General features: G+C 52.8%; 1 protein-coding gene across 3 annotated transcripts in view; it reads left to right on the forward strand.

Annotated features, from left to right (window-relative positions):
* The first annotated feature begins 5,974 nt into the window (after positions 1–5,974).
* Positions 5,975–27,581, forward strand: part of PTPRU (protein tyrosine phosphatase receptor type U) — a 312,312-nt gene continuing 290,705 nt past the window's right edge. For all 3 annotated transcript variants that reach the window (XM_059729643.1, XM_059729641.1, XM_059729642.1), the window contains exon 1: positions 5,975–6,138. In XM_059729643.1, coding sequence (XP_059585626.1) covers positions 6,060–6,138 — 79 coding nt within the window. In that variant the 5' untranslated portion in view covers positions 5,975–6,059. The remainder of the gene's footprint in view (positions 6,139–27,581) is intronic.

The raw sequence follows: 27,581 nt of genomic DNA on the forward strand, positions 1-27,581 counted from the left end.
ACCCACACGGCCAGGAACAGGCAGTATCTCTGGGCCTGGTCTCAGCAACCAGAACTGGGTTTCAAGAAGAGCTCAGTCCGCTGGGGGTTGAGCACTTGTGAAAATCTGCCCCTTAAAGGGCTACATGGGAACAGAGCTTTTCCAGAAGTCTGGCCCCTGTTGAGTTCTGGAAAGCCAGGCCCTGAGCTCTTGAAAATGTCACACTCGTGTGACTTATCCAGAGTCACAGATGATGTCTGTGGAAGAGCCTAGAAGAGGAACCAGATCTCCTGACTCCTAGTTTAATGCCTTAACCACTAGGCTTGGCTTTCTCTGTTATGTAAGATATTGCTAAGAGGTCTCTAGATCTGAGAAGGCGGCAGCCTTTTTCTTGTCCCATGTCATCAGTGGCAATAAAGAAGCTGTGAATGGAGCTGTCCTGGCCAATCTGTTGATGATTCACGAGCCAGAAGCAAATCCAGCTCACCTCTCCTTTGCTAGTAGTAAAGGTTTTCAGGAAGGTCATGCAGGGGTTTAGGGAAGGAGGTGTTGTGATATAAACACTTTCCTGACTAACCATTTTTGAACAGCCCTTAACTGGCTCCCTGTTGCGAAGGGTGTCAGTTCCTCCTTACACATCCAAGTCCTAGGCCAGCTCTGCCGTTGCCATTACACAGATAATGGCAGGGGTGGGAAGGGAAGTGCCTTCTCCCAGTTAAGCTGATCAAGCACGGAGTTTCCTTGTCCCGGGCATCTCCAGCTTCCTGAAGGTCTCTTTCCAAATTGGAATGAAAACCTGAACGGTCCGAACCTCCCCAGGGAGAGGAAATTCTGGATTCTTTTCTTTTGAAAAAAAACGAGACATTTCCTTTCAATTTACTCTAAACAGAACAGAGTCTCCAGCTGCTTCCCAACCCCTGAGGAGCTGCATTAGACTCCTGCCTTGGTTTTGGCTAAAATTCATCCAAGTGGAAGCAGTTCTGTGAAACATTCTGGCATTGCTGAATTAGCAATTTCTTATGAGAAAGCATTGTACTGAGTAGAGCACCCTGTCCAGATCTACTCTGTATATTAGCAGCCAAACCTAAATGAAACCCTGCTCTCCTGACTCCAAGGGCTGTGACTCCACACTGACCAATACTGTTATGAAGAATATGGTTTCTTAGGCACTGGCTTGAGGTCTTAAATGTTCCACCTGTCCTGCCTTTATTACTGCAACAGTAGCTCCTAGATGGTCTGAGATCAGGGTGCTGTTATGCTAGGCACTGCACATATGCATCCTGAGAGTCACTGCCCCAAAGAGCCTTCAGTCTAAACAGAAAAGACACCGTCATCGGCAATCCCTGGCAGTTGAAGATGATTGTCTTATCCATGGAATATGCTGGGCAAGCCGTTTCCATGGAAGATGCCTGTACATGATTTCTTTATTGTGGAGAAGCTGCTGCACATCAGCTTCCATGAGGTTCTTGGCAGAACAGGGCCTTGATCCAATGGCATGGAGGCCAAGAGCATTGGAGATCTCATTCTGCTGCAGCCTTCATCTGCCTTCACAGCTGTTGAGATTCTAACATCTTCTGCATGCTCTGCTGTTGGGGACTTGTAGACCCATGGCTAGGGGCTGGGCAGGCTTATTATAAGGCAAACTGTACTTGCCATGTCACAGCACCATCAAAGGATATATGTGGCTTTTCAGGAGAGAATGCATTGCCATCTGCTGTCCCCACCATAGCCTGGTGGTGCTGCCGGTGCTTGGTCCATGACTGCTTATTTATCAGTTACTCCTGCTTATTTTGCAGCTAACCTTCCCTGAAGGTCATTCCACTCTCTGCCACCCGTGGATGCTCTGGGTAGCAAGCAGTGTAGCTTTATTGCCAGATAAGACAAACTGATGGCAGGAAGAAGGAAGCAGAGATCCAGAGAAGTGATTGCTCCAGGTCCCATGAGAGGTCAGTGGTGGAGCCAAAATCAGAAGCCAGGTTTCTTGACTCCTAGTCCCACACCTCATCTATCAGTCCATGTCACTTATGGACGGTGACAGCCTTTGCTGCAGGAACTGTGTGAGGCAGTGGAACAACTCCAGCACCATCCTTGTCCACAGAAGCATCTTTAGCCTATATGCAGCACTGAAGCGGTTATGTTGAACGCTCCTGTGTGCCCAGCCTAGCAATTTCATATTCCAGGAGGGTGTTTGTCCTGTGAAGGATCTGCCTCCAGCAGGATAAAACAAATAGATGAGCCCAATTTGCAAGAGTGGCAGAGCTGCCTTTTGGAGCGCTGAGTTGTATTTGTGGGGAACAGAACAGAAATTGGATAAAGCTCCTTGCATCTGCTGGCAGCACAAAGCAATGCAGAGCACAGCTATTCCCAGAGATACAGCACACATCTTCAGGGCTGGGGATTTTCCTAGTACATTTGCAGATCTGAATTACACCCATATATTAGCTGTTTGACACAGCAATCTGTCACACTCGGGCCTGGCAGACAGAAGCAGAGGACAACTTTCCTCCCACTTGGCCCAGTCTGGACACCACAGTGTGTGTGTGGGTGTGGGTGTGTGGCGGGGGTGCAACTGCTTTTGTCCAGGGCTATCCACCTATCTGTACATTCCTCTCTGAGTATAACAGTCACCAGTTGGCATGTCTGCCTGTATCTGTCTGTCCAGGGGCTGGACAGTGTGTGCCTATATGTCACCATGTGTGATCATGTGTTTGTGAGTACTTGTATATCTTTGTGTGTATGTGTTCATGCCAATCTGTGTCTATGCCATTGTATTTGGCTGGATGTTTGGGAGTTTGTGCATCAGTTACTCGGTGTGTGGCTGTAAATAACTTTCCCATCAGGATTGTCCCTCTTGAGTCACACTTCATTAATTTCCCAAGGAAGCATGACCAGGTCCAAGCTGCATCTCCAAGCATTGCCCCCCCCACCTCCCCTCACAACACATGGGAAAGAGTCCTGGCCTGGGAGAAAGAGTTGCATTGATTTTGCAGGGAGTGCTGAGAGTGGAGCTGGGCTCGCAGGGTGCTCTCTGCTGTACTGTTGCCTCACTGCAAACAGATTGGAGGGGTGACTCGCAGGTGCTAGTCTTTGCAGTGCTTTAAACTTGTTCCTGGACAGTTGCTTCCACTGGTTCTGTGGAGTGTGTCTTGTGGAGTGCCCATTGCCATGCTCTCCAGGCAGCCAGCCCCAGAAGTGGGCTTAGCTCCAGCTATTCAGATCTCACATGCCAGGATACAGCAGGGTTGAGATTTCCTCATATACAGAGCCCACAGCTGGGACCCAACTTACCAAGAAGCCCAGCACCCAGCTCAGCCCCTAAGGAAATCTGTCCCTGGAGGATCATCATGAGAGAAGTGTGGGAAAGTTTGTGTCTAGGGAGACACTTTTTGGCTGAAATTGCCAAGGTAGCTTCAGCAGAGACCTATGTGTTCTCTGAATGTCCTTGGGGATAGCGTTCACACACACACATGCACACATGCATGCACACACACCCACACACATGGCTGAGCCGTACTCATACAGAACCCTTCCTGCCTCTGTCATATCCACACTCTCACCAGCCGTCCCTACATGAACACCATCTCCACATTCACCCACACTCACAAATGTCCACATGTGCTCCCCTCCTGCATGCCCCCACTGCAGATGCCTAGTCCTCAGACTCACTCCTCATCACACACCCATAAAACATCAGCATGCTGCACCTTCACTGATCCATGCCACCTTTGCACAAGCAGTCATTGAAGCTTTGGTATCCATTGAATCAATGTCCAGAACAAAATCGCCTTGCCTTATCCCTCCCTCTGCTCTCCTCTCTACCCCACCTTCCCCATCCCTCTCTCCCACCAATCAGACTGAGACACAGTTATAACTCTACCTGCCTTCAAGGTTTTATCTGTTTAATTAGATAATTTTCCACCCCATTTGTCATCAGTGGCTCAGCCGTGCATTTGAGCCCCCGATTAGAACGACAGCCCCGTGCAAATAAATGAACGCTCAGACCAGTGCTTCCCTCCAGAGAGGATGTCAGCCCACAATGCTTCTTTCATCTCCCTTGGCATCAGTGCCCACGATTGAGTCAGCCCCCTCACCTCCATGGAGATCGCTCCTTAGCCTCTGTATCTCTCCATCAGTACCTCAGCGTGAGGCTTTCTGCCTTTCTGAGGATCTGTCTTGCCGTCTCCCTCGTGTTCTCCCTTTTGCCTGCTCCTGGTTATCACAGTGCCTAATGGAAGCCCAGCACAGCCATGGCATTTCCAGCTCCCCCTTGTCAAGCGCTCGCCCATGGATTAATCTTTGTGTGCTCTCCCTCGTGCCTTCCCCCAGCCCTCCATCTCCCCTTTGATCCAGAGGAGTGTTTCTTTGCCAAGCAGCATCCTATTGCCCCCACCCTTACCATCACGGGCAGCAGCTGGGGTGGGGGTGTGCTGGTCAGTAGAGTGAACAGGCAGAGCGGGGGAAGGCAGCTCTTCTCTCACCATCCCGAGTCCCCATGCCCCTATGGTCTTGGCCAGGAGGCTTCAGGCTGATTCACCATCGCAGTTATTGAAGCCTCCTGCCCTGATCCCCCAAGTAGCTGTGCCCAGGCCACCCCCTACACCCAGGCAGGGCTCAGTAACTTCCTAGGAGCCATGTGAGGGCATGAGGCCTTGTCGTAGAGTCCGCTGCCGTGGGGGCCTTACAGCGAGCCCCGCTGCAGGGGTGGGAGCTGGGGCTCCAGCAGGGCACTAGGGGGGGACCGCCCCCAAGCTTTAGGGTTACCATACATCTGGGTTTTCCTGATCATGTCCTCTTTTTAGATCCTCCAATCTCGGTCTGGGCGGTTTCCTTAAATATGATCAAATGTCTGGGGTTTTGGTCAGCTCTGCTTCAGAGTTTTTCCTGGTACTTCCCGGCTTGCCCTAGCAAGGAGCAGCTTGGGGCTGGGGGCAGGGCAATTGGAGGCAGGGCGCACACGTGGTAGGGGTGGGACCAGCCCGGCAAGTGGATCCAGGTAAGTCTGTGGGGGGCTGCGGTTGGAGGAGCAGGGCTTGGGGATCGTTGTGGGGTGTGCGTGTGGCAGGGGTGTGTGTGTGTGGAGCTGTGCGGGTGGGGTGTGTGTGGCAGGGGTGTGTGTGGGTGTGGCAGGGGCATATGTGTGTGGCAGGAGTGTGTGTGTGTGGTTGGGGGCATGGGTGTGTGATGGGTATGTGGCAGGGTGTATGTGTGTGTGGCAGGGTATGTGGGTGGGAAGGGGCGTGGGTGTGTGTGTGTGTGGCAGGGTGTGTGGCAGGGTGTGTGTGTGTGTGTGGCAGGGGTGTGTGGCAGGGGGTGTGGGTGTGTGGGAGGGGGCGTGGGTGTGTGTGTGGCAGGGGTGTGTGGCAGGGTGTGTGTGGGAGGGGGTGTGGGTGTGTGTGATGGGTATGTGACAGGGCACGTGTGTGTGGCTCAGGTGATGGGTTTGTGGCAGGGTGTGTGTGTGTGTGGCTGGGGTCGTGGGTATGTGACGGGTTTGTGGCAGGGGGTGTGTGTGTGGGAGGGTGTGGGTGTGTGTGATGGGAATGTAGCAGGGCACGTGCGTGTGGCTTGGGTCGTGGGTGTGTGATGGGTATGTGGCAGGGTGTGTGTGTGTGTGGGAGGGGGTGTGGGTGTGTGTGATGGGTGTGGCAGGGCACGTGCGTGTGGCTTGGGTCGTGGGTGTGCGATGGGTATGTGGCAGGGTGTGTGTGTGTGTGTGTGTGTGGGAGGGTATGTGTGATGAGTATGTGGCAGGGGGCGTGGGTGCGTGTGTGTGGCAGGGCAGGGGGCGTGCGGCGCGGCAGCCCCCGGGCCGGGCCGGGCCGGTGCCCGAGGTCGCAGGGCGCAGCAGCAGCAGAGCCCAGCGCCCCGCGGCGCAGGTGCGGTGTTGGGGGTGCGGGCGGCGGGCGCGGTGGGGCGCAGGGCCGGCAGGAGGCGCCCTGTGCCCGCGCTAGGCTCGGCCGCGGCCCCGGCGCTGACGTCAGGGGCGGGCGGAGGCGCCGCTCGCGCGGGGCTCGGGCTACTTCACCGGGCTCCGGCGGCGGCGGCGGCTCCGGCTCCGGCTCCACGGCCGCGGCGGCATCATGCGGGAGGCGCGGGCGCTCGTGTTGGTGCTGGTGCTGGGCGCCCAGCTCTGCGCCCCGGACAGCGACACGCCGACAGGTCAGCGTCCCTCGCCCGCCCGTCCGCTGCCGGGACCCCGCTGCCGAGAAGTTTGCGCCGCGGTGCCCTGCCCTGCCCTGCTCTGCCCCGCTCTCCCCTGCCCGGCCCGGCCCCGGCTCGGGCTCCAGCCGCTCGCGAGCCGTGAGGAGCGGGAGCGGGGCCGGCAGGAGCCGCCTCTCGGTGCGCTGCCGCGGGGAGAAACTTCATGCCGGCCGCGCTCTCGCTCGGGGCTCTGGCTGAGAGGCAGGAGAAACCCGGGTCGGTCACCGAGGGACTTTTCTTTGGGGAAACCCTCCCCGCCACCGATATTTGTCTTTCCCTGTTGCATTTAGGGGTGCCCCCGCATGCTGGTGCCCTGTGCGGGAGGGTGCGCATTGCCCCGTCCGCTCCTCTCCGGCTTCTGCCGCCGGGTTTGGGCACCTGGGATGCGGGAGTGACAACACGCAGTTGTGCGCCCGTTGTTGAGGGCATCCCGCAGCGAGAGCAAGGAGGGTCTCGGTCCCTGTGCAAGAGGGAGAGTCAGCCGAGCTCGGGGACGCCGCTGGGAAGACCGGCGTTGTCATTGCCAGCTCTCCCCGGCTGTGCCAGCCTAATGAAGGTGTAGGCGAGGTTTGTTCCAGAGAAAGCTAAAGATCCTCAACTTCGTCTGATCCCCGCAAGTTGAAAAGCAGTGGTTTGAAGCTGGGGTTTCGGGGATTGCTCAGCGTCGCTTCTCCGCTTGTTCCTTTCCGTGCCGGGCGTTCGGGTGCACGGAGGGGCTTGCGGCAGCTCTCCCATAACAAACCCCTCTCCTCCAGGCATGTAATAAATGCGGTGTTGAAAGAAGAGAGCAACTCTCGGGGCTGAAGCTTCCTAGACAGATTCAGCCCAGAGGCAGGCTTTGTTGATAAGGGACGAGTTCAAGTGTGTGCATATACATGTACACACACTTGCACTCGCACACACACTTTTGCCATCTCTCAGCTTTTAATCTGGAGCGTCCTTGTTTTTTCCATCTGATATTTCACGGACTCCCGGTTGGCATGATATGCATCTGGCTCCATCTGCCTGGTTTGGGTCACTCCATGGCTTCGTGCGTGTGTATTTCTGTTGCTGGGGGGGGGGGAATGTCTGGGTTGGTAACGTGGCCCCTGTGTGCTAATTATTTTTGGTGGGTGTTGTGTTGGGGCTGCAGCAGGGAGTGGTCTGAGACGGGTTTCTGAAATGACAGCTGCTCTTGCATGTTTCGAATCCTTTTGGGAAAGATTTTTTTGTTGTTATTCTTTTCAATAAGTAAGTAAATTTAAATACAAAAACTCTGTGGCCCTGGTATTCTAGTGAGCCACGGAAATTAGATGGAGGAAAACCACTCAGCGCCAGTCCTGCCCAGTGCAGACTACTTCTGTTATATACTTACTAACACATTTGTCTTGCCTTGTTTTAAATGCCCCTAGAAGGGGCTTCCATGGACTGAGCGGTTGCTTGCCTATCTTGCTTAACTTCTTCCCGGTGCTCTTTCTTCGGTGCCCCCAACGAGCGCCCTAAACAATTCCTCTTGCCCTCGTCCACCCTTCTCATCCCTGTCTGTCCCCCCACAGGGGTGGTGTTCGAGGGGACGCTCAGTGCAGTGGGGGAGCCGTGCGGGGATGTTTGGTGTCCTTTGCTGTAGAGGACATGCAGATGGTGACTGAAATGCACAGAGATCCGGGGAGGCACAGGCCACTGTGCTCTGTCACACATGCTGTTGCGCTCCTGGCTGATGGGCACGAGGAGTTGCCGTATGTAGGATGCTGAACAACGTAGTGTAGCAACAGTTAAAATGCTGCAGTCGGACCCTGGCCAGCTGGAGCAGGTGTAGGGTGTAGGGTGCATGTGTTTTAGGGCTGGCTCTGTTTGCATCCAAGTCGCACCATCTTCATTGCCCAGAATATCTTGATAGTCTGATCCCTCCCTCTTCCTTTTTTCCCACAGCATAACCAGGAAATAAAACTTTGTTCTCACAGGGATGTTTCTTACTTCAGAGCTTGCCAAATTTTAATCGTTCTTGAAACGAATGGATCCGCTAGGGTAAACGCGCCGCAGATCTGAACTGAAGTAGCTAAACAACAGCTTGGGCTGCGCTGCTCCCATCTGGCGACTGTGTTCGAATGTAGGGGTTCCAGTTCAGGCCGGTAGAGAGAAGCTAACTCTTCCCGATCTTGAAACCTGCGCCCAGCAGAGATCTGCCTCTGGGTTTGGGTTTACGTTTTAAACTGCCCTCTTGCAGTCAGGAGTAGGGGGCCAGTGCGGGCAAGTCCCTACAGAGCAAGTGGGGCATGTGAATCTGGTCTCTCCTGCAGAGGACGGCCGTGGGTTCAGGTTTCTAGGCTGCTTCATGGAGGTTCTCCTTATGAAGGGGAGAAGCAGACACAGGTGATACCTGGGGCGGGATTCAGTACCTCTCAAATGCTTTCTGGAGTAATAACTCTCCTTTAAGACTGCTGCTGCTCTTTGATGTACACCGTTTTCAAGCGTCTTTTCATCGGGCTATATTTAGATGTTACAGAACGTTTTACTAAACAAGGATGTTTGTCCCGCCTGCCCCCCCCTTGAGTGACGTTAAAATGAAGCTGGTCTCTAAGCATCTCATCCGGTCCTGCTCCTAGGAGAGTCATGGGAGAGAGAAACTTGACCCTGAGAGCTGGCGTGGAGAAGAGATAAACAAGGGGAGAGGAGGACCTTTCTCCACCCCCCCCCCCGCATGTACACGTACACATGCATATATGTACACACTTACACAATTTCCCAACATGTCAGACATGTCTCCGGCTTCCTTAGGAAACATGAGTGGGCGTGGAGTTGTGGTCGGGTTTGAATGGGGGCAGTGAACTTTTTTAGACTTATCCAGAATGGTGGGTGCTGTGATTTAAGGAGCCCATAGAGACTTCATGTATTAATAATGATCTTCCTAAACAGAGACTTTTTCCATGACGCTGTGCACAGCTCTTTGAAGGCAGTTAGCAAGGTGGAGAGCTAAGGTAGAAGGCATACGCATGAGCACAGCAGGGACCAGGAGGAGCTGATGGTTTTAGTCCTGTCCCAGCTCCAAGCCCATCTGCAAACCTTGTGGGCCTGATGCAAAGCTTGTTGGAGCGCAGGGGAAGATTGCCTCCAGGCTTTGGATTTGCCCCGTATGAGAAACGTCCCAGTCTCAAAACCAGCCTTCTGAGGCAGCAGAAAAAGTGCCTCAGTTTCCCCTTATTTAAAATCCTGACAACACAAGGGATCACAGGTGACCTTCCTGCTTACAAAGCACTCTGAAGAGAAGAGGTTATAGGAGGGCAAAGCACTGTGCAACTTTGCTGCTTTCCAGGATTGTTACTATCAGTTTTACCAAGGGGGAAACTGAGGCACAGAGCAAAGTGATTTAGTCCTGGTCTCATGTGGCCATTTGGGGAGATTGGAGCCCAGGCATCCTGTTTTGCAGCTACTGGCCAGTGCTGTAGGCAGCTTGGTTGGTGAGCAATTTTTTAAAATGTTTTTAAATGTATTTTTTTTGATGAAGTTTATAAACAGGAATACAAGAAAATGGCGCAAGGCCCACATGCTGATCAAATGATTTCTGTGGTGGCTACTGGCCATAAAATTATGACAGGAGACCTGCTGGCCAAAAAGAAAAAAAAAACAAGTAGAGTTGACCTGTACTCGTGGAGAGTGCTGCTGGGGGTTGTGGATCGCTGAAATGTGAAGGAGCCAGGGCTCCCGGCAGCGGCCACCTCGCTGCTTAATGAATGATCAGAGGGAGGGGAGGAAGGGGGAATGTGGCCAGGTTTTGCTTGGGCCCCGGCAGTGAAGGGAATCATGTGCCGGGGCCTGAGGGGGTGGAAATACCATTGCGGGCTTGTGATCAGGTTCAAGGGCCTTTGACTGTGGTGGGTGCTTAATGCCACTTCCTGGCCTCCTGCCAGAATCTACCTCGGGTGGCTGTGCGAGGGCTAGCTAGCTGCCTTTATGTCGTGCTACTTCAGGAGGGCTTGGACTTCAGGGTGGCTGAGCACCTCCCGCAGGGATGGTTATTGTAATATTATGGGGTGAATATAATTCACCTCCTTAGATTGGCATCCTGAGAGGCCCTGCACATAGTCACTCACCCAGGGAGGGACCATTTCTCCTTGCAGTCTAAATAGGCAAGACAGACAAAGGATAGGAGGGGGAGCTGAGGCACAGGGTAGCAAAGTGACTTGCCTGAGGTTACAAAATAGCTCAGTGGCAGAGGCTGGCCTAGCACTCCAGTCACTAGTTACCTAGCCACTGCGCTGTGCTGCTCCTCACTCACTGGGGCATTGAGGAAGAGACCTTATCAGAAGCAAAGCCTAGTGTGTCCAGTTGATTGCTTTTCCTCAGTGCAATGTCTCCTGTACCTGATGCTATGGCAGTTTCAGAGCCCCTGTGTGCATGTGTGTGCTCACACGCATGGATTATGGATGTGCACATACATCATGTTTTCAGGTTACTGAACTCTAATAATCACATATATAATCCACAGCAGCCTGTAATGGGCTCATGAAAGGATAATAATGGGGATTTGCATGCTGACCATTGTTCACAGCGAGCCTGTGAGGTCAGCAAATGTAGGGGCCAGAACAGACTTCTGCTTTGGAGGTTCGGAGGGAGTGAACCCAGTGTTGTAGTTTGGTTTCTTAAATGAAACTGTCCAAAGTTTGTGAGAAAAGGGTTTTGCAAAAGGCCAGACACGGGGAAATACGTCCAGGGAGAGTGCTGGGTAAACATATGGCACCAGATATGTGTCAATCAGTGGATCAAGGGGGCAGAAAGGTGATGTTGGAGTTAGCCCTGGAAGGAGATAAAGGCAAGAATTGTAATGTTCTGGGGTGTTGCTCAAGACTGATCACGAGCACTGCCTGCTGGGTGGTCATGGGCAAATCGTTTCTCCTCCTGTGCCTCAGTTTTCTTGTGTGTATAACAGAGTTAATACCAGTTGCCCACCTCTGCAAAGGGCTTCTGAAACCTGCTGATGGAAAGTTGCTGTGAGAGGGCAGCCTTGCGATTTTAGTTGGTGTAAATCTGCAAGAAAGCCCATAATGTTTGTGGAGTTGCTCTGGGCTTTACATAATGGAGAACAGAATCTGGCCCTTGGACTGGAGCAGAATTCATTTTGTTGGGCTCCGATAACATGCCTGATGCCTCTGGCTGCTGGAAATGCTGTAGCAGAATTGTAGACTTGTTAATTGTAGGTGAGGCTCCAATTCTCTTAAATTCCCTGAGATCCCAACCCATCAGGGCTCCTTTCCTAGGCTGGCTGCAGCAGCCTTTGCCCTTTCTCTGCCTTCAACTCCTGCCTGCTCAGACAGGGTTGTTCAGGCTCAGTTGTACAGTGGGAGCTCACCCTGCTGCTATTGCACTGGGTTTGGGGCTGGTAAAATTGAAGTTGTCTGTGTACTCTGGGGTCACTGGCACCCACTGAGTGTGTCATGAGGAAGCATGTTTGCCCTTAAGGCTAGTATCGACTTGGCCTTTGTATGCTTTCTTGGCAGGCTCAGCTGACTGTGGCCAGAACACATCCCAGAGCGTAGGGTGGGGAGCTGGAATACAGCTTTGTCGTCTGGTTGCAGCCATAAATTCCTCCACTGAATAACAGCAACCAGCTGATTTTAGGGAAGGGGTGCTGAAAAGTGACTGGAAGCCACTGCATATGATTGGGCACTGTTTGTCCTGCAGCCTGAGGGTTCCTGCTGGCATAGAGGCTCATGCTGCCTGTGGCCAGCTGGGCAACCTGGATTTGATAACTGGTCCCTGCTCGAGTACTGTGCATGGGTTCTGCCAGCTCCAGCAAGAAAGATGGCTCAGTTTTCATCTCTGTTTGCAGTCTGTATCTGTAGCATGTTATCAGAGGCCATCGATATGCTTGAATCCTCTGGCCTTTCCCAAGTAGAGTAGATCAATAGGTGACCTGCTTTACAAATGGGGAAGCCAAGGCACTCGGAGTCTGAGACTTGCTCTAGGTTGGTGTGAATCGGCATCAGAGCCAGGAATGGAACCCAGGTGTCCGGGCTCCCCAGTCCATCCTGCCTTAGCTATCGGGCTGCTTTCCTTCCTGAGAGCAGGGCAGAGAACCCAGGAGTCCTGATTCTGCTCCCCTTTCCCACCCCAACCCCTGGATGACACTCCCTCCTCCCCTTCCAGAGCGCGTTGTAAATTTTGCGATTCATTAAAATGTTACAGTGACTAAGCTGTCGACATGTATCTGTGTCCTGCTCCTGACAGCCAGTGCCTGTAGAGAGACCTTCAGAAGGGAATTGTCACGCTGGGGACATTAACTCAGAATCCAGAGGGGCTTTGCAGAAGCCTGGAAGGAGTATTGTTCTTGGCTTTGCAAGGGTGGTGATGGTTGCTGGAAGGGGGAAGGAAATGGAGTCATATGCAGCTAAAATGGACCAAGTGGGCAGAGGCTTTTGGATCTAGGGCAGGGGGAAGTTGGTCTCATGCCACGAGTTGCCCACTTGAGACCTTACTCTGAGAAGTCAGTCGCAGTAAGCAGCTAAGATCTGCATGGTATGATCCAATCTTCTCCATGTTCCTTTGGCCCTTTGCGCAGCAGTTAAATGGTTAACGGGCACCATCCTTCCCCTTCCTTGTCCTGTGATGAGGCGGGAGGGCAGCTCCTACCTGGTGTCAGAGCTGTGGGCTAGGTTGGCTGCCGGCTTGGCCTCCCTTTGCCCATGATTCACAACGTGAAATAACCTGTTGTGACCTCGGGGGCCGGAGGGGTAGGTTTGTCATTCAGTGAAAGCACTGATGCTGGAGTACAGAGCACAACCTCAAGGAGGATGCTCGGTATAGCCACTCCTCTGTGATCTGACCTGAGATTCATCCCCTGAATCAGGGGGCTTGTACAGGCAGGAACGCTTCTGCTTAGCCAGCGTGGATGTCTGCAGTCCAAGCACTGCCTGAGCTGGGGGGGGATGGACATGCCCTTATTGAGGGCAGCCTAGATCCACTCATCATTAGATGCTCGTGTTTCCACTGCATAGTGGGTGGGTGGGCGGTGAGCGCAGCAATGGAAGCCCGAACCCAGCCATTTAGCTGCTGCAGGCCGGATTCTGCTCGTGGCGGTACTGCAGTGATCCTGGAGTAACTCCTTCGGTTTGGTAGGGTTACTCCAGACTGCTGCTGGCTGAAAGGAGAACAGGATGTTGCCACTTTGCTAATGGCTGCCAGGTGGGATGGGGAGCTCGGGAGATTGTTTGCCGAGAACATAACGCTCTGCAGTCGCAGTTGGAACTTGGAGGCAGCAGGTGTCATACACAGGGTTATAATTGTGTGCGGCATTACTCCCCCTTCTTGCTTCATATAAAAGCAGAAACCCAACCAAGGGCTGCAAATCTCTGGTTCTTCTGAATAGCTTTGATAGATCCCCTGAAACTTCATTGATCGCCCAATAAGAAATATAGTTGTTCTTCAGGCGTCTCTCCCCCCTCCTCCTCGTGCTCTCTGTGTTTTGCATTACCGGCTCGTGCGCTGTCTTTTGACAGCTGAATTGTTTGTACTCCGAGCATCTCAAGGCACATGGTAATGGAGCGAGCCTGTCAGCGACTGGAGTCACACAATGCACTCCTGGCATAATTCCTCGGAAGCTGTTCACACTTGGATTTGACTGCATTAGCAGCAATTAACCAAATAAAATATTTTGGTTTAGAGCTTTCACTTACAAATGGATTTTCATTCGCCCCCCATCCTCCCTGCACGTTGTCCTGTACAATGCTTGCTCTGCTCACGCTGCCTACTGGCTGGCTCAAAGCATGTAGGGCTCTCCAGAAACCAGCGGGCAGTGGTGCACCCTGGTTACAGGTGGAAGGTCTGACCCAGGACTCCAGGGTTTGTTCTTAAGCTTTGATTAAGAACGATTGCAGTAGCAGGAAAGGGGAACAATACAGTAAAGAAGATCAGGGGCCCAGCTGTCAGGGAGTGTGGTCTTCTCCATTCTGTAAGGGGGGGCTTCAGGGTACCTTTCCTGTCTCTGCACTGACTTTTGTGTTATCATAGGCAATTCATTTCTAGGCATTGCTGTACCATCGTGCATTTGTTGTTACTCATCCGTAAGTGCTGGTTCCCTGTTTGGGGCCCAGAGTCACTGGCTTACAGCTGTTCTGAGCTAGCAGTTACCAAGGCAGGGCTTTGTTCACTCCCTCTGCACACGAGGGGCCTTGGATACACGCATGTTCTGGTCCAGAGGAAAGGCCTGATCTTCACCTGGCTGGCAGCTACTGCTCGAGGCTCTGTCTCTCCAGCCAGTCTAGCGTTAGAGTGACGTGCAGCACAATGCAAGGGTTAACTCAGCCTCTGCCAGGACCCCTGTCTAGATTGTTTCTGCTCATCTAGGCAGGAGCTGCAGGCTCTATTGTCTGGGTGAGCGTGTGGAAAACGCCCCGTGAGCACATTCCCTTTGTCAGGGCCAGGTTGGGGTCAGGACAAATTTGTTTTGTTTGCACACGCCCCCAACGCCTTCCCAGCCGCTAACTGTAGCATCATCACCATGCTGGAGCGCAAAAGTCCTGGGAGGTCAGGGCAGGACGCGCCAGCGGGAACTGCTTGGGAGAAGGAGGGAGGATGTTCACATCTACTACATCTCCTTGGGGTCCTGGTCCCAATCCTGCGGGGGCAGCTTGATCTGGCCTCGGCATAAAGCAGCTGCTGTGGGCACCACGCTGGGACAAGTACAAGGACAGCATAGGAGGAGGGATGGTGATTATCTTGATGCAAATACCCATCTCTGCAGCAAAGATAATGATCTTGCTGTAAAATCCTAGAAACAAGGTACAAGTCAATTTTTCCCCCTTGCTGTAGCTAGTTGAGGTCAATCTGTACCTTTCTCCCCCAGTTCTGAGCTACCTCTGTAGAGAGGATTCCCTGTGCCTTCTCTAGTAGGATTTCACAGTGACTTGGCCTCCGTGGAGAAGTGCCCTGTGTGCCCGTGCCCTGCCCAGCACAGCAGAGCCCCAGTCCGTGCTGGGCCTCAGGCACTCCTGTTTTGCAAACAACAATTAAATCTGCTTGGGTCTGGAGAACTGAGCGCAGTCAGCTCGCAGCCCCTCTCTGGGCTGGTCGGGTGTCCTTCTTGTGGTGCCGAGAGCTGCAGATGGAAGCCAGCCACAGCAGGGAGGTGTTTTCAGACTCTTCATATTCACCTGGTGCTTGAGCTTTGACAAGGGTCAGACTGGTTGCGATCCACCCTGTGTATATTCCCCACGTTGCACACCTGGCTGCAGAAGGGTTGTGTCCTGCCGCGGCTTTCTCACCCTGTGGTGCTGCCAGGTGCATAGAAAACATTGACTAGCACTGTATTTTTCTTGTCAATGTTTCAGGCTTAATATTTCACCCTGTCTTGTGGGTTTGGAGAGGAGGGGCCTATTTTAATGGCTTAAAAGTACTCTGCTTTTTTTTGCTTGTGCTCTGGCAGCAGGATTGTTTCCTTGACTGGTTGCAAGTGTGGGGTCCTCTAAAACAACTGTCCAGTGCAAGGTGGGATCTGCCAGAGACCCATTAAACCTAGGGGCATGCATCCCCCTGCCTTGTGCTCTTAATATTTCTTGGTGTTCGTGGAAACCCCACCTAGGCCATTTGTACAAAGCCTCATCAGTGCTGTAGTCAGAGCCAGGCCCTGCTACGAGTACTCCCCCCGCACCTCTGTCCCCCCTTCCTGGCTTTGCCTCCTGTGCCCTGATCCCTTTCTTGTGGACCCAGGTGATGTGAGTAGAGGGGGCTCCTGTCCTCTAGGAAGAGGTTGTATAACTTTGGGGTGCACTGGGTTCTGCTGAAACTTGCTGTGCTGTTGGTGCTGGCCTCTCACATTTGTGCCAGGGCTGGAGTAGGATTGCTCAGAGGCGGCATCGTTCAGCTTCTGTCACCAAGTTTTCTGCCATGGCTGTCACCTTAGCCATGGAGTGCAGCCCAGGCGTCTTGGGTCTACGCCCACAGTGGATGCCTCTTGGTTTCCTCCCTTCCTCAGTTTGAAGTCCGGTTTGGTCCCTTTTCCTTTCCCCTCCCCTCTTCTAGTGTGCATTGGCTTCCTGTTTTTTTGAGGCAACTTCCCTTGACTGCTGCGCTAGTTGGAGGGAGCAGTGCCTTTGACCCTACTGCCCTTCCTTTGCTGGGAATGTCTCCGACTGCGCAGTGCGGAGCGCCACCCCCCAGGCACCAGCCCGAGCTACTGCTTTGGATCCAGGTTTCAAACCCTCTGGAGTCCTGACTGGTAGGTTTGGCCCAGTACAAAGAAAGAAGCAGATTGGCCATCAAATCGTTACCTTTCCTTTCTCTAAGCATCTAGGAAGAGGGAACTCCTCAACTCCTTCTGCCCCTTCCCTGTCACTGATCTGCAGTGATATTTTCTTCTTTTACTCTCTGACTGGGACAAAACTCTTCTGGAAACCAGTAGGTACCTTACCTGAGTAAGGTCATCCTGACAGAGCGTGCCTCCAAACTAGGAGGGGAGGCAGCTGCTGGCAGCTGTCCCAGGGGCAACAGGGGTCAACCCCTTGCTCCTCTTGCTGCTGTTTAAAGCATCAATTAATGTTCATTGACTAGGGATCTTGCAGTGTTTTCCTCTTGACTGCCTCCCCAGCCGGAGGTGCTTTTCAATGGCAAACAACCCTTCCCTTCCTCCTTCTCCAAGGGCCATGCAATTAAATTCTTAAATGACAAATTTAGGGAGCAAAGGTCAGGTTCAGCTTGTGGGGAGGGGCAGCGGGAAGTGCACGCCGGGGGCTTACGCACCAGACCGGCTGTGCTGGGATGCCGTTGACCATGAGCGTAGCAGGGCCCCAGCCTAAGCAATGGGACTCCCCACACCCAGTCCTAAAGGCTGGAGCACATCTGCTGGCAAACGCAGCTCGTAGGGGAGGGAGGAGCTTTGAGCCGCATTCCCAACCGTGACAAAGGTTTGCTTTGTTGCCTCCACGTCCTGAGTCGGCAGTTTGCAGCCGGTGGCATCAGCAGGGCGGTGGGAGCGGAGGTTAACTGGGGTGTGGGGAAAGAGGCTGGGCTTATGGTCTAGGGCGCGGCAAGGCTCTGAAGGGCTGGAGACTGGACAAATTTGGGTTTCTTTGGTGAATTAAGGGCCTACAAAAGGGGCTGGTGCAACCCTGAAGACCAGAAGTTTTCTGTCCTCATAAATGCTTTGTTCCCAGCTAGCAATGAGATGAGCTGGCCCCTGTGCTCTTGCATTCAGAAGTGCTGGGCTCCCACAACTCTAATGGGGCTCTATGGGAGCTGCAAGTGCTTAGCACCTGTGTAAGACCAGGTCCTCTGTCTATCTATAACCCCATTGTGAGGCATTCAGATACTTTGACAGAGTTAATTAACTTCACCTTGAAGTCCTCTTTTTCCCTGGAGGTAGGAAGGATTCATGTTCTCGGCAGAGGGAGCCAATAGGAAGGAGCTGCCAGCCCTGCTAGAGGAGATTTCTGGAGCCCTGCATTTGGGCGGAAGGGGCAGTGAGTACTCAGCTTCTCTGGGCTAGGGTTTGCTGCGGCTGGACTCAGACCCACTCGCTTTGCTGCACACCTGCTACCAGACGGAGCACAAAAATACCCCAGCCTAAATTTTAGATGCTAGGATGCCTGATGGGGACTTACGGGGAAGCAGAGCAACAGCCGGCCTGGCCCTTTTGCTGAATTCAGAACCCCGGTCATCGATCCCTTCCTGGGACTTTTACTGGGACCGACTTATCCCTTGAAAATCCCAGGCATTGCTATTCCTACCTCTCCTGACACACTTAGGTAGCACTTAACTCCTTGAATGCCAGATTATGCCCTGATTCTATGGAGGGGCCTCTAGGATTTTTTCTGTCATGCTTTCCATTCCCAATAAGGTGCTGGGCCAGGACAGCACTTTGTCTGCAGTGCCCTGTGTGTCACTGAAAAGGTTAAATCAAAGCTGCCAACTGCATGGTTAATTTTACAGGGTAACCTCCATGTTGTGTGCACAGTACCAAGAGGTTATGAAACCAGCTCTGCGGATCATTAGCAATACAGCCCCGCCATCTAGCTGTTCAGCCTCCATAAATAAGCTTTTTAATAATCCGTTATGAACACTCAGTATAATTGTCTGATTAGCTGTGTCTGGGAACCTTTACTCACTACTTGATTAAATGTCAGATTCCCAAACCTGCCTGATATTTGCTTTGTAGTTCCGTCTGGTCACTGTTTCAATTTTCTCCTATCTGTCACTCAGCTTCTTGGGGTTGCTGGCTGAATAATCCTTGCTGGAGCTAAATGCTTCTATGAGTATCTGCTGGCATCACTGCTCTTTGAAGGCAATGAAACATTCTCAGGACCAGTTTGGGGAGTCTGAGAAACAAGGGGTTCTGGAAAAAGCCTTCTGGGGTGCAGCTTGAGAAATTTCTTCTCATATCATTATGAGAATTGGGGCACTGCTACTATTGCTAACTCCATTTAACAGATGGAGAAACTGAGGTACAGTGAAGCTGAACAACTTGTTTAAGAGCACACAGAGAATCAGTGGCTGAACCAGGAACTGAGCTCCTCTCTCCCAAGTCCCAGTCTAGTATCTTAACTTTCCAGGCCATTTCATTGCTGAGATGGTGACTTGTTCTCAGCCAGCAGCCACCTCTGGGATGTGTGAGAAGAACACGTCTCCTTTTTGCAGGAGCTTTCTTTTCTGGGTGGCCATGCACAGAAATGTCTGGGGGCAGCAAGCCTGGCTGCAGATGCCGAAGCAGCCAGCTGTGCAGGAGAGCAGCATGCAGCGACGCCATCGTGATGGGCGACACTGGTCCCTCAGCAGTGATCCTGCCTGCTGTTCCTCTCCTGGGGGATCCGTTAGGTTCAGAACTGTCCTCTGAATCTGCCTGGACAATCCAGCAAGATGGGGAGGTGTGTGCAGGGTTTTTCTGAGAGGCAGCCTTTGCCATTTGAGCTATTCCTGGTCCTTTTAGCCAATTCTTTGTCCTTAATCTGAAGTGACCGAGCAGACTGAGGAAGAGAACTCGAGTAGGAGAACAGTGCTCCTTCTGTTGTGCACCGGCTAGCACTCGTCTGATATTAATGTCCAGAGACTTGCCCTGAGGAGCAGGGATGCTTTGGCATACAGGTGTTAGCATAAGGACCCGTTCACCTCTAGGTCTCTGGTTCAGTGGCTGAATACCCACTGTCTGGAAGTGTGTGTCCACTCGATAGATGTGGGGTAACCCGGGTGAAACAGATTCCTGCAGGACAGGTGTTGCCAGCACCTTTATAATTCTGTCCCCCACGCTGGCAGGGTTTAGGAGAGGATGCGTTGTCAGTGCTGAATTTCCCCATCCACTCTGGAGGTTGTGGTGTCTCTAAGCCTCCCTACACCATTGTATAGGGGAAGCGTGGTCCTTTGCAGCTTTCTCGTGGATGCATGGAAGGCCTGAATCTCTACAGCTGTCCATTCCCCAGCATGAAATCCATTCAGCGTTGATTAAAGGCTATAAATGTGTTTGGTGGCACCTCGTGCTGGCTTCTCGGTTGCAGCAGGAAGTTACTGTACTTGTGACCTGGGGAGGGCCCTGCCTGAGGCTTGGAAATCAGTTGCCATCTGGCTGCAGAGTTGTTTCAACCTGCCGCCCAGTGTGGGACGTGAGGCAAGACGCCGAGGCAGGCAACTGAAAATGACTCGGGGATTGATTCCTTTTTGCATAAATAGGCCCTGGCGCCGTGACAGTGTGGGATAATAAAAAGTGAGAGAGCAATACCCGGCATGTGTGGGCTGGCAAGAGCTCTGCATCCAGAGGGAGGGCCAGGCGTGGTGATTGTGGACAGCAGGGAGGGGTGGCGGGTCTAACTTTCCTACAGTACTAAGTCATCCAAAGAATTCCCTGTTTAATATTTAAACCCAGTTTTTAATGTTTATAAAGCAGCTTCATTTCCTGGGCCTTGGGATGTGTCTCCTGCAGGCTGCCCATGCAGTAGGGTCAGGGTTAGCGAGCTGCAGACAGGCTGAAATACACCACTACCTCCTCCTCGCTCCAACCTAGACGTGTCTTGAATAGCTTGGTGCTTTCCTACCAGGTGCTTCAAGGGATGTCATGGAGCTGCCATGGTATTTCTGCCTTTGTGGTCCTCTGACTGTATAGATGCCTTCCCCCTCCAGCTGACGATTGGCTCATGCCCCAGAGCTTGGGGGCCGAGTCCTTGTCACTTCAGTCTTGGTTCTGTTCATTGTGGGATTACTTGGCTGGTGGTACCGGTGTCAAATCTCGTTTAGTACCGTACCAGGCTGTTTGCTGCCAGAGCATCCCATGGGAGCAGGTGTCATGGGAGTGTGCAGAGAAGTTTTTCCTTATTAGATGTCCCATCCTGGAGGTGGCAGGAGAAGAAGCCAGATCCTAGCACTTTTGCATGCTCCTTGTGCTCTGGTCCAGATAGTACTTAAAGGTCGGGGATTCCTTCCCACTGAATGGAGGGCTGCTGTGTCTGGAAGGGCCAAAATCCCAGGAGAGAGGCATTGGCAGCCAGCAGGATATATTTCCCCCAGGACTTTCAGTTTGTTTCTCACTGGCTTGAGTGGCTTGGGGTGAGGGGTGGGGTTGAAGAAACAGGTCTGCTTCACAGCATCTCTTCCAACTTGCCCCCGCTTTTTGACCCCTCTTCGCATTCTCCACTTTTAAAGCTCTTCCAAAGTGGTGAAGATTGTGTGTTTATTCAGCGTTATTGCTGCTGCAGCACATCCGAATCTCCTGGGCCAGCCAACCCATTCTGGTCCCAGGGCTATGGCCTGGGATCTGGTAATGCGGTGCAGCATTGGTGCTGACGTTCTTGTGGGAGAGAGAGAGTTTCACACTTACCCTACCCAGGGTGTTATTGGTGGTGGCCTGGCTTCGCTGCTGCAGTTTGTGGCTGGCAAAGTCCATTGCCTTGCTCAGGGCAACAACATGCTACTCTCTCAAAGGTGCCCCTGAGGCTGGGGATTTGGCATTTTGCTCCCACATTGCTGGAAGATTGGCACAAAAAGTGGGTTCAGGGGCAAGTTTAACCTTCTCAGCAGCTGTTTGAAATGTGGATTTTTGGTGCTGTCTTCCCAAACTGCCTTTTCTCTATGCCTGCATCATGTTAATCAGTTCTCTCTTCACCTAAGGCCTCCTGCAAAATATTGGCCGGGGGCTGCTCCCAGCATATCAGCCTGCCGATTCTCCTCCTAATGCTGTCTGGCTTCCCTGCTTCCCCTTCCGTACATTGCTGAGTCACTTGCAGACAGAGGGGTGCTGGGGTGCTAGGATTCTTGAATGCTTTTAGCTTGGCAGGTTGACGCACAAAGCTGACGTGCTGCTAGGTTTGAGTCACTGAAATGTCTAGCAACAACCTGAGAGTGCAGGGCCTTTGTTCCCTTGCAGGGGGAGGATTTGGTGCCTTGGTCACTAATTGCAGCATGGCTAGGGTGAGTGTGTTGGAACAGATCCATCATGAATCTTGCTAGAGGGTGGGGTGGGGCAGGAAGCTCTGGATGGAGCAGAAGCTGAAGCTGGGGAGGAACATGGAGGTGGCAGCTCCTTATTCAGTCTAGGGATATCTCACGTCCCGTGCCAGAATGACAGCAGCTGGGTCAAGGGTGGGAACTGGGGCTGGCACCTCCAGGCTGCTGCTCTGACCCAGCTCTGCAGCAACAGTTGGTGTGATATGAATGAAGATCTTGGTCAGTTCCCTGCTAGGACAAGGCATCTGCAATGCCAGAGCAGCTCAGACCGGCACCAGTTGGCAAGAGGGGCCAAGGGGCGGGCTGGGCTGGCTGGGGAGAGTACTCTGACTTCACATCAGAGCCAAGCCATACCTGGGTGTCCATGGCCTTAGACTTACTGAGCTGTCTGGATAAATGGAGAGTTCCACTCCTCAGCAGGTCCATCACTCCTATAGGGGCAGTGTGAGATCCAGGTGGGAGGCTGCTCCCAGCACCATAATGGATGGACTTGACCAAGTGCATCTTTGCTGCCTCCTGCTGATTAGTAATCGTGGAGCATGTTGCTTGTGGATTCAGCAGCTTCACTAGTTCAGGCTGGGGAGGGAATCCTGTGATCTTTTTTTGTGCCAGATATGGGCTCTGATTGTGCTATAGCACACTGAACAGGTGACATGCAGAGCTGGAAAAATGGATTGCAGTGTCCTCCAGGGGTTTGGTTAAGAAGAAGGGCTGTGGGAGAAGGAGGAAATGGGTCACCTGAATTCCCTGATGTCCCACGTATGGGGTGAGGGAGAAGAGGTAACGAGGATGGGTTGATTTTTCTTGGTCTCAAGTGTTGTCAGGGCTCAAAGAGTCCTTTTCGTGGATTTGGGCAAGTTGTGTGCATCTATTCTTCCCTCCTGTAAAACAGCAATGGCACGTTTACACCAGTCCAAACCAGGAGGGGACATGATGCAAGCCCTTCCTCTGGGGTAACTTTGCCCAATCTTATACAAAATATACCCTGAAAGAATTGGTGGTAAAGCTACACTGGTGTAAGTATCTTCAGTCCAGAGGGTAGCTCAATGCAAACAGGATATGACTGGCTTCCCTAACACCTGATGGTGTTATATTTGTACTTTTGTTATATTTGTTTAAATGTATTTATATTATGGTTGCATGTTTTTCATGTTGTTTCTGGGAGCATGGCTTTCAGCCAGAATCCTTAATAATAATAAACTGAAACACCTGTTGGCAAGATTTAGTAATGCTAGCCTGCAGCCTGGTATCCTGAGATAAGCTGTCTGTCTGTCCACCCGGGTCTTGGGGTAATTTTCCTTCCAAGTAGACAACATGGGTGTAAATATGTTGTGTGCCTGGGCCTGTGGGGAGTGTGGCAGAGGTGTCTCGTCTTTCAGGGAAGATGGTGCCTTATGGGGACCCCTCTTTCAGGGTGCCTTACAGCTTCCATCCTTCCCTTCCCATGTGGATTTGGTGCTGGAGATGGACAGGTGGCTGTGGCAGCTGACAGGCTTGGTTTATTGGTGACAAATTGAAACTTGTCTTGCTGCTACTACCTGGTTCTGCCCTGGAGCCTGACACTGGCTTCATGCACTTGTTAACCATGGAGGATCGGCTCCTGACTTAAAGCAGCGGGGAAGTGAGATGGGAGTCGGGTGTCTGCATAATGATGCCCTGCCCAGATCATTCGGAGGAGTCTCCGACTTCTGCTGGGATAGCAGGGACCTCTTCAGCTGGGTGCAAAGGCCACTAGTGGAGAAATCTGGGTGGAGAAAACAGATGTGTAGCATCTGGAGACCAGAAGCTCCAGTCCTCCCCAGCAGAAATCCCCTCTGACTGGCTGCTTTCTCTGTTCCCCATCTCCTGGGGAAGGGCAGCTAATGGACAGTTGCAGGAGGCAGGCATGGGCCCAGAGGAGGTTTTTGGAGTGGGGTGGGAGGGAGGATGGAGCAGCTAACTCCATTTTCACAGCTGGGTTGGGGGAATGGAGAGAGATTAATATGGTTTGCCTCATCCTCCCCCTTTCTGGGATTCAGTCAGTCTTCTCCCTCTCCTAGAATCATAGAAAATTAGGGTTGGAAGGGACCTCAGGAGGTTATCCAGTCTAACCAACCCCCTGCTCAAAGCAGGACCACCCCCAACTAGATCATCCCAGCCAGGGCCTTAAAAACCTCCAAGGATGGAGGTTCCACCAACTCTCTAGGTAACCTGTTCCAGTGTTTTACTACCCTCCTAGCGAGAGAGATCTTCCTAATATCCAACCTAAACCCCTCTTGCTGCAACTTGAGCCCATTGCTCCTTGTTCTGTCATCTGCCACCACTGAGAACAGTGCATCCATGAATCATCAGCCTTAGGAAGGGGATAAGGGAAGTTGAGGGGGGCAGTCAGGGGCTGGTGTGATGGGGAGGGGCACAGATTAGTTGGTTAGTTGTTTGGGGCTGGGGGGAGCTGGATGCTGTCCCACAGGCAGCCAGCAAGCTGGGGCTGAACTTGCAGTGCTTCATGAGCCTGGGAGAGTTTTTCAGTACAGGGTGTTGTGTGCATGCAGTCTGCGTGCTGGGGGACAGGACGGGGCAGAACTAGGGCAAACCCCAGGAGGTAATCTCGAAAAAATAAAGGATGCAGTGTGTTTGGGAGGAGGGGGTGGGGAATCTGAAGAATAAAAAATGTGGAGGTTTTGGAGTTTGTGTGTGTGTGTGTGTGTGTGTGTGTGTGTGTGTGTGTGAGACCACCCAGCACTGTGGGACCCTGAGGATCTCCCCTAACGTACAAGCCTAGAGAGGTGGCCTGGGCCAGTGGCTTAGGCAAGGAGACTGTGCATCCTGCCTGCCTTTTCCACTCTGGGAGACTTCCAAAAAAGCATTTCTCCCCTCCCGCCCACCCCCTGCTTCTGCCCATTTAGAAATTGAGCCTTTCAAGGCGGGGGCTCTTGTGACACTTTTGTACAGCGCCCTGCACAACAGAGCCCTGATCTCTGCTGGGGCCTCTGGGCTTATTAAACAAGCAGCTGTTTGCAGCTGAAACCGTACTGGGTTTGCAAGCCACGTGTAATAAGAACCATAAGTTGCTGCTGAGCAAAGGGCTGTCTCTCTCCCTAGCGTCCCTGCCTCCCGCTTATGCCAAAGTGCTCCTGCGCTGACTTTGTTACCGCTGCCAGCGGTGACGGCTTTTCAGTTATTTTTTTATTTTATTTTATTTTTTAAAGTTAGTCATTAAAAAAAAAAAAAAAGCCCAAGAAAGGCTGCCTTGAAAAAGGAACATGAAGCCTGCAGCGGCAATGAGCCCGCTCTGCCTCTCCGCTCCCAGGGCATTCATTACCCTGCTGCTGAGAAGCAGATGGAGGGAGGTCTATTAGCCTCACAGACGCTTAGATGGGAGCGTTCTTGAAAGACCCCCGCATGGAAGGAGCCTCGCTGGTGACCTCTCCGAGAGCGTTTGGGGATAAGACAATGAACGGAGCTTCAGCGCTGAGGGGCGGCTTCGCTTGCAGCACGGAGGGAGGGAGAGGGGAGCACGCTGGCTCTTTGTGTGGGGCTGACTGGCAGGTGTCTGCTTGTCTCGGTTTGGAAGTCGGCAGCCCACCTGTGATGCTGACAGTGGCACTGTGCGCTGGCAGGCGTCATGGCTGTGACGGTGTGGAGCTGAGGTGGTATCGCTGGGGGAGCGTGCATGTGTACACGAGAGTAGAAGTGAGTGCTCCTCTGAGGGCTCAGCAGTCCACTTCTGTTTGCAACAGGCTGAGAGGTATTTTGATCTCCCTGTCTTTCAGGCTGCTATAATGCTTGTTGCAGTCAGGGTTTGTTGAGCAGGGGAAGTGGGAAGTGTTGCTTCCCGCCGGCAATGGGGATGGTGCAATAATAATGAGGATTGTTCTTTATCCATCTCCTGTACCTTATAGCTGGGGGATGCAGAGCACTCTGTAGATCAGTGCTGCTTAATCTTCTTTAGACTCAAGGCACCCTTTTGAAAATGTCAGCTCTTGGTTTTCACTGTTCTACTGTTGCAAAGAACACAAAAAGACCACGGCAGGTCACGCTGTTGGCACTCTGGTTGGGAATCACTGCTCTAAGTGTTGGATTGATGCCCGCTCTGATCTCCCAGCAAGGTAGATCTGTCTCATGAATCCCCGTTTAAAAGTAGGGAAACTGAGGCAAACAACATGGCTAAGGTAGGCACAGCCATGGAGGGAAACCGGGGATCCTGCCTTGCAATCCATTGTCCAGGCTCGCATCAAAAGAGTTGATGGCAGAGTTAGGGACAGAGCTCTGGAGTGACAGCTGTCAGTCCCCAGCTCAAACCACTGGCCTGAAAGGAGGGAAGTACCAGAGCAGAGGAGCTCTCGGCTTGCACAGTAGTGTGTGCATGTGTGGGGCGGACCTGGACTCCAATCTTGCTTCCCCACTGATGTGAATCGGGAGCCGCTCGTCTGCAGTTTGAGTGCGCAAGGCTAGTGTTGGGCTTCGGGGCAGAACCAGGCAGCTGCAGCAGGACAACCTTCAGTCTGCCACGGATAAACCAAACCTGTCAGCTGCCAGGGGTGTCTGATGAGACAGGGTAAGCCTATTTCTTCACCTGTATGCATGCACCTTCTGGAAATGTGCAGTGCATCAATTCTGGGAGGCGCTGTGCTCTGCAGGGTGCTGTCTGCCTCATTGTGGACTGAGGCTTTGTAAGTTGTGGCCTCAGAATGGCCAAGTGTGCCAGACCTCAGGGCCTGGGAGCGACTGCCCGAGCCACAAAGTGGGCAGGGATGCCTCGGATGCCACTATCTGGCACCGAGTGTTGGGCAGGAGATCTCCCTGTGCTGCTGCTAGCATGCAAGGCAGCGCTGCTGTTGCCTCTGCGGCAAGGAGAGTTTGTGTGTGTGGTTTTGTGGGAGGGAAGGAACCGGCCAGAGTCTGTGCCTGGTCCCTGCTCTGCACTCGAACGTGCTATTCCCGTGGAGCAGAACCCAGGACCTTGTGGCTAGCTGCGGCTTCTCTCAGCGGCCCGGAGGGGGTGCTTGGATAAGGCGAGCTTGTGGCCTGAAGTGCAGCAGAACAACCCATCTGGAAGAGATCTGCAGCCAGCGTTTTGCCAGAAATTGGTTGTTTCCTGACCTTCTTGGCATGTGCTTGAAATATATGAGGAAGTGTGTAAAACGTTGCAGATGTGGTAGGAACTGGAGCTGGCTGAGGTCTGGTGGGGTGCTGCCCTCCCGTCCAGCCGCAGTCCTTCATGGCTTATCCTGGAGGGCCAGGAATGCATTTAATGTGTCTGCGCCTTTGCTTGGGACCCCTGCCCCTCCCCAGGCTGAGCTCCACGTCCAAACAGCGCAGTTCGCTTGAGCCCAGGCCGGTTTCTTCCCACGGAGAAGAGAAGCCTGCCGTACAGCCATGTTCCCACTGGAGGGAGCAGTGAAGCAGCAGCCAGCGTCTGCAGCCTGCAACAAGCAGTGACTGCCTGCCTATGTGCATTATATACCCCTTCTACCTGCCCCTCTCCTAGGTCTGTTATTTCCTGCTGCCTAGCGGAGGGGATGTTTCAGAGGTCAGAGACCCTCTCTTCTTATGTGTTGGTTGGAGGGTGCGCAGGACCCCGGAGGGAGTGGGCAGAGGCTGATTTGTAGGACATTCAAGATCTGCTACGTTTCCGAGTCCCCGAGGCTGCACATTCCTGTTCCTTCTATTAGGAATTGGGGACTTGGATGCAGGGCACAGCTTTGAAAAATGTCAGCCCTTTGGACCTGACTGGAACCCACTGTGTCCAGGCTGTGTTTATTGGACCTGCTACAAAAGTGGCACTAGCCAGCAAATACCTCCCAGAAGGGGCAATGCACTCCAGTGCAGGGGCTCAGGTGCCATCCAGCCCTCATCCCTATCCCACTCAGAAGAGGGGAGGGGAGAGTGTCCATGGACCTGTACAGTTTAGCAGTGTGGGAGGGGGCAGGGCAGGGCAGAGCAGATTAGGCCTGCGCTGCAGATCAGAGTAATGTCTCATTGCAGGAGCTTGGATATTTGCAGAATTTGTTTTCATTGTATAAAATGTC

This window comes from Alligator mississippiensis, chromosome 6, assembly GCF_030867095.1.
Source record: "Alligator mississippiensis isolate rAllMis1 chromosome 6, rAllMis1, whole genome shotgun sequence".
Taxonomy (NCBI): domain Eukaryota; kingdom Metazoa; phylum Chordata; order Crocodylia; family Alligatoridae; genus Alligator; species Alligator mississippiensis.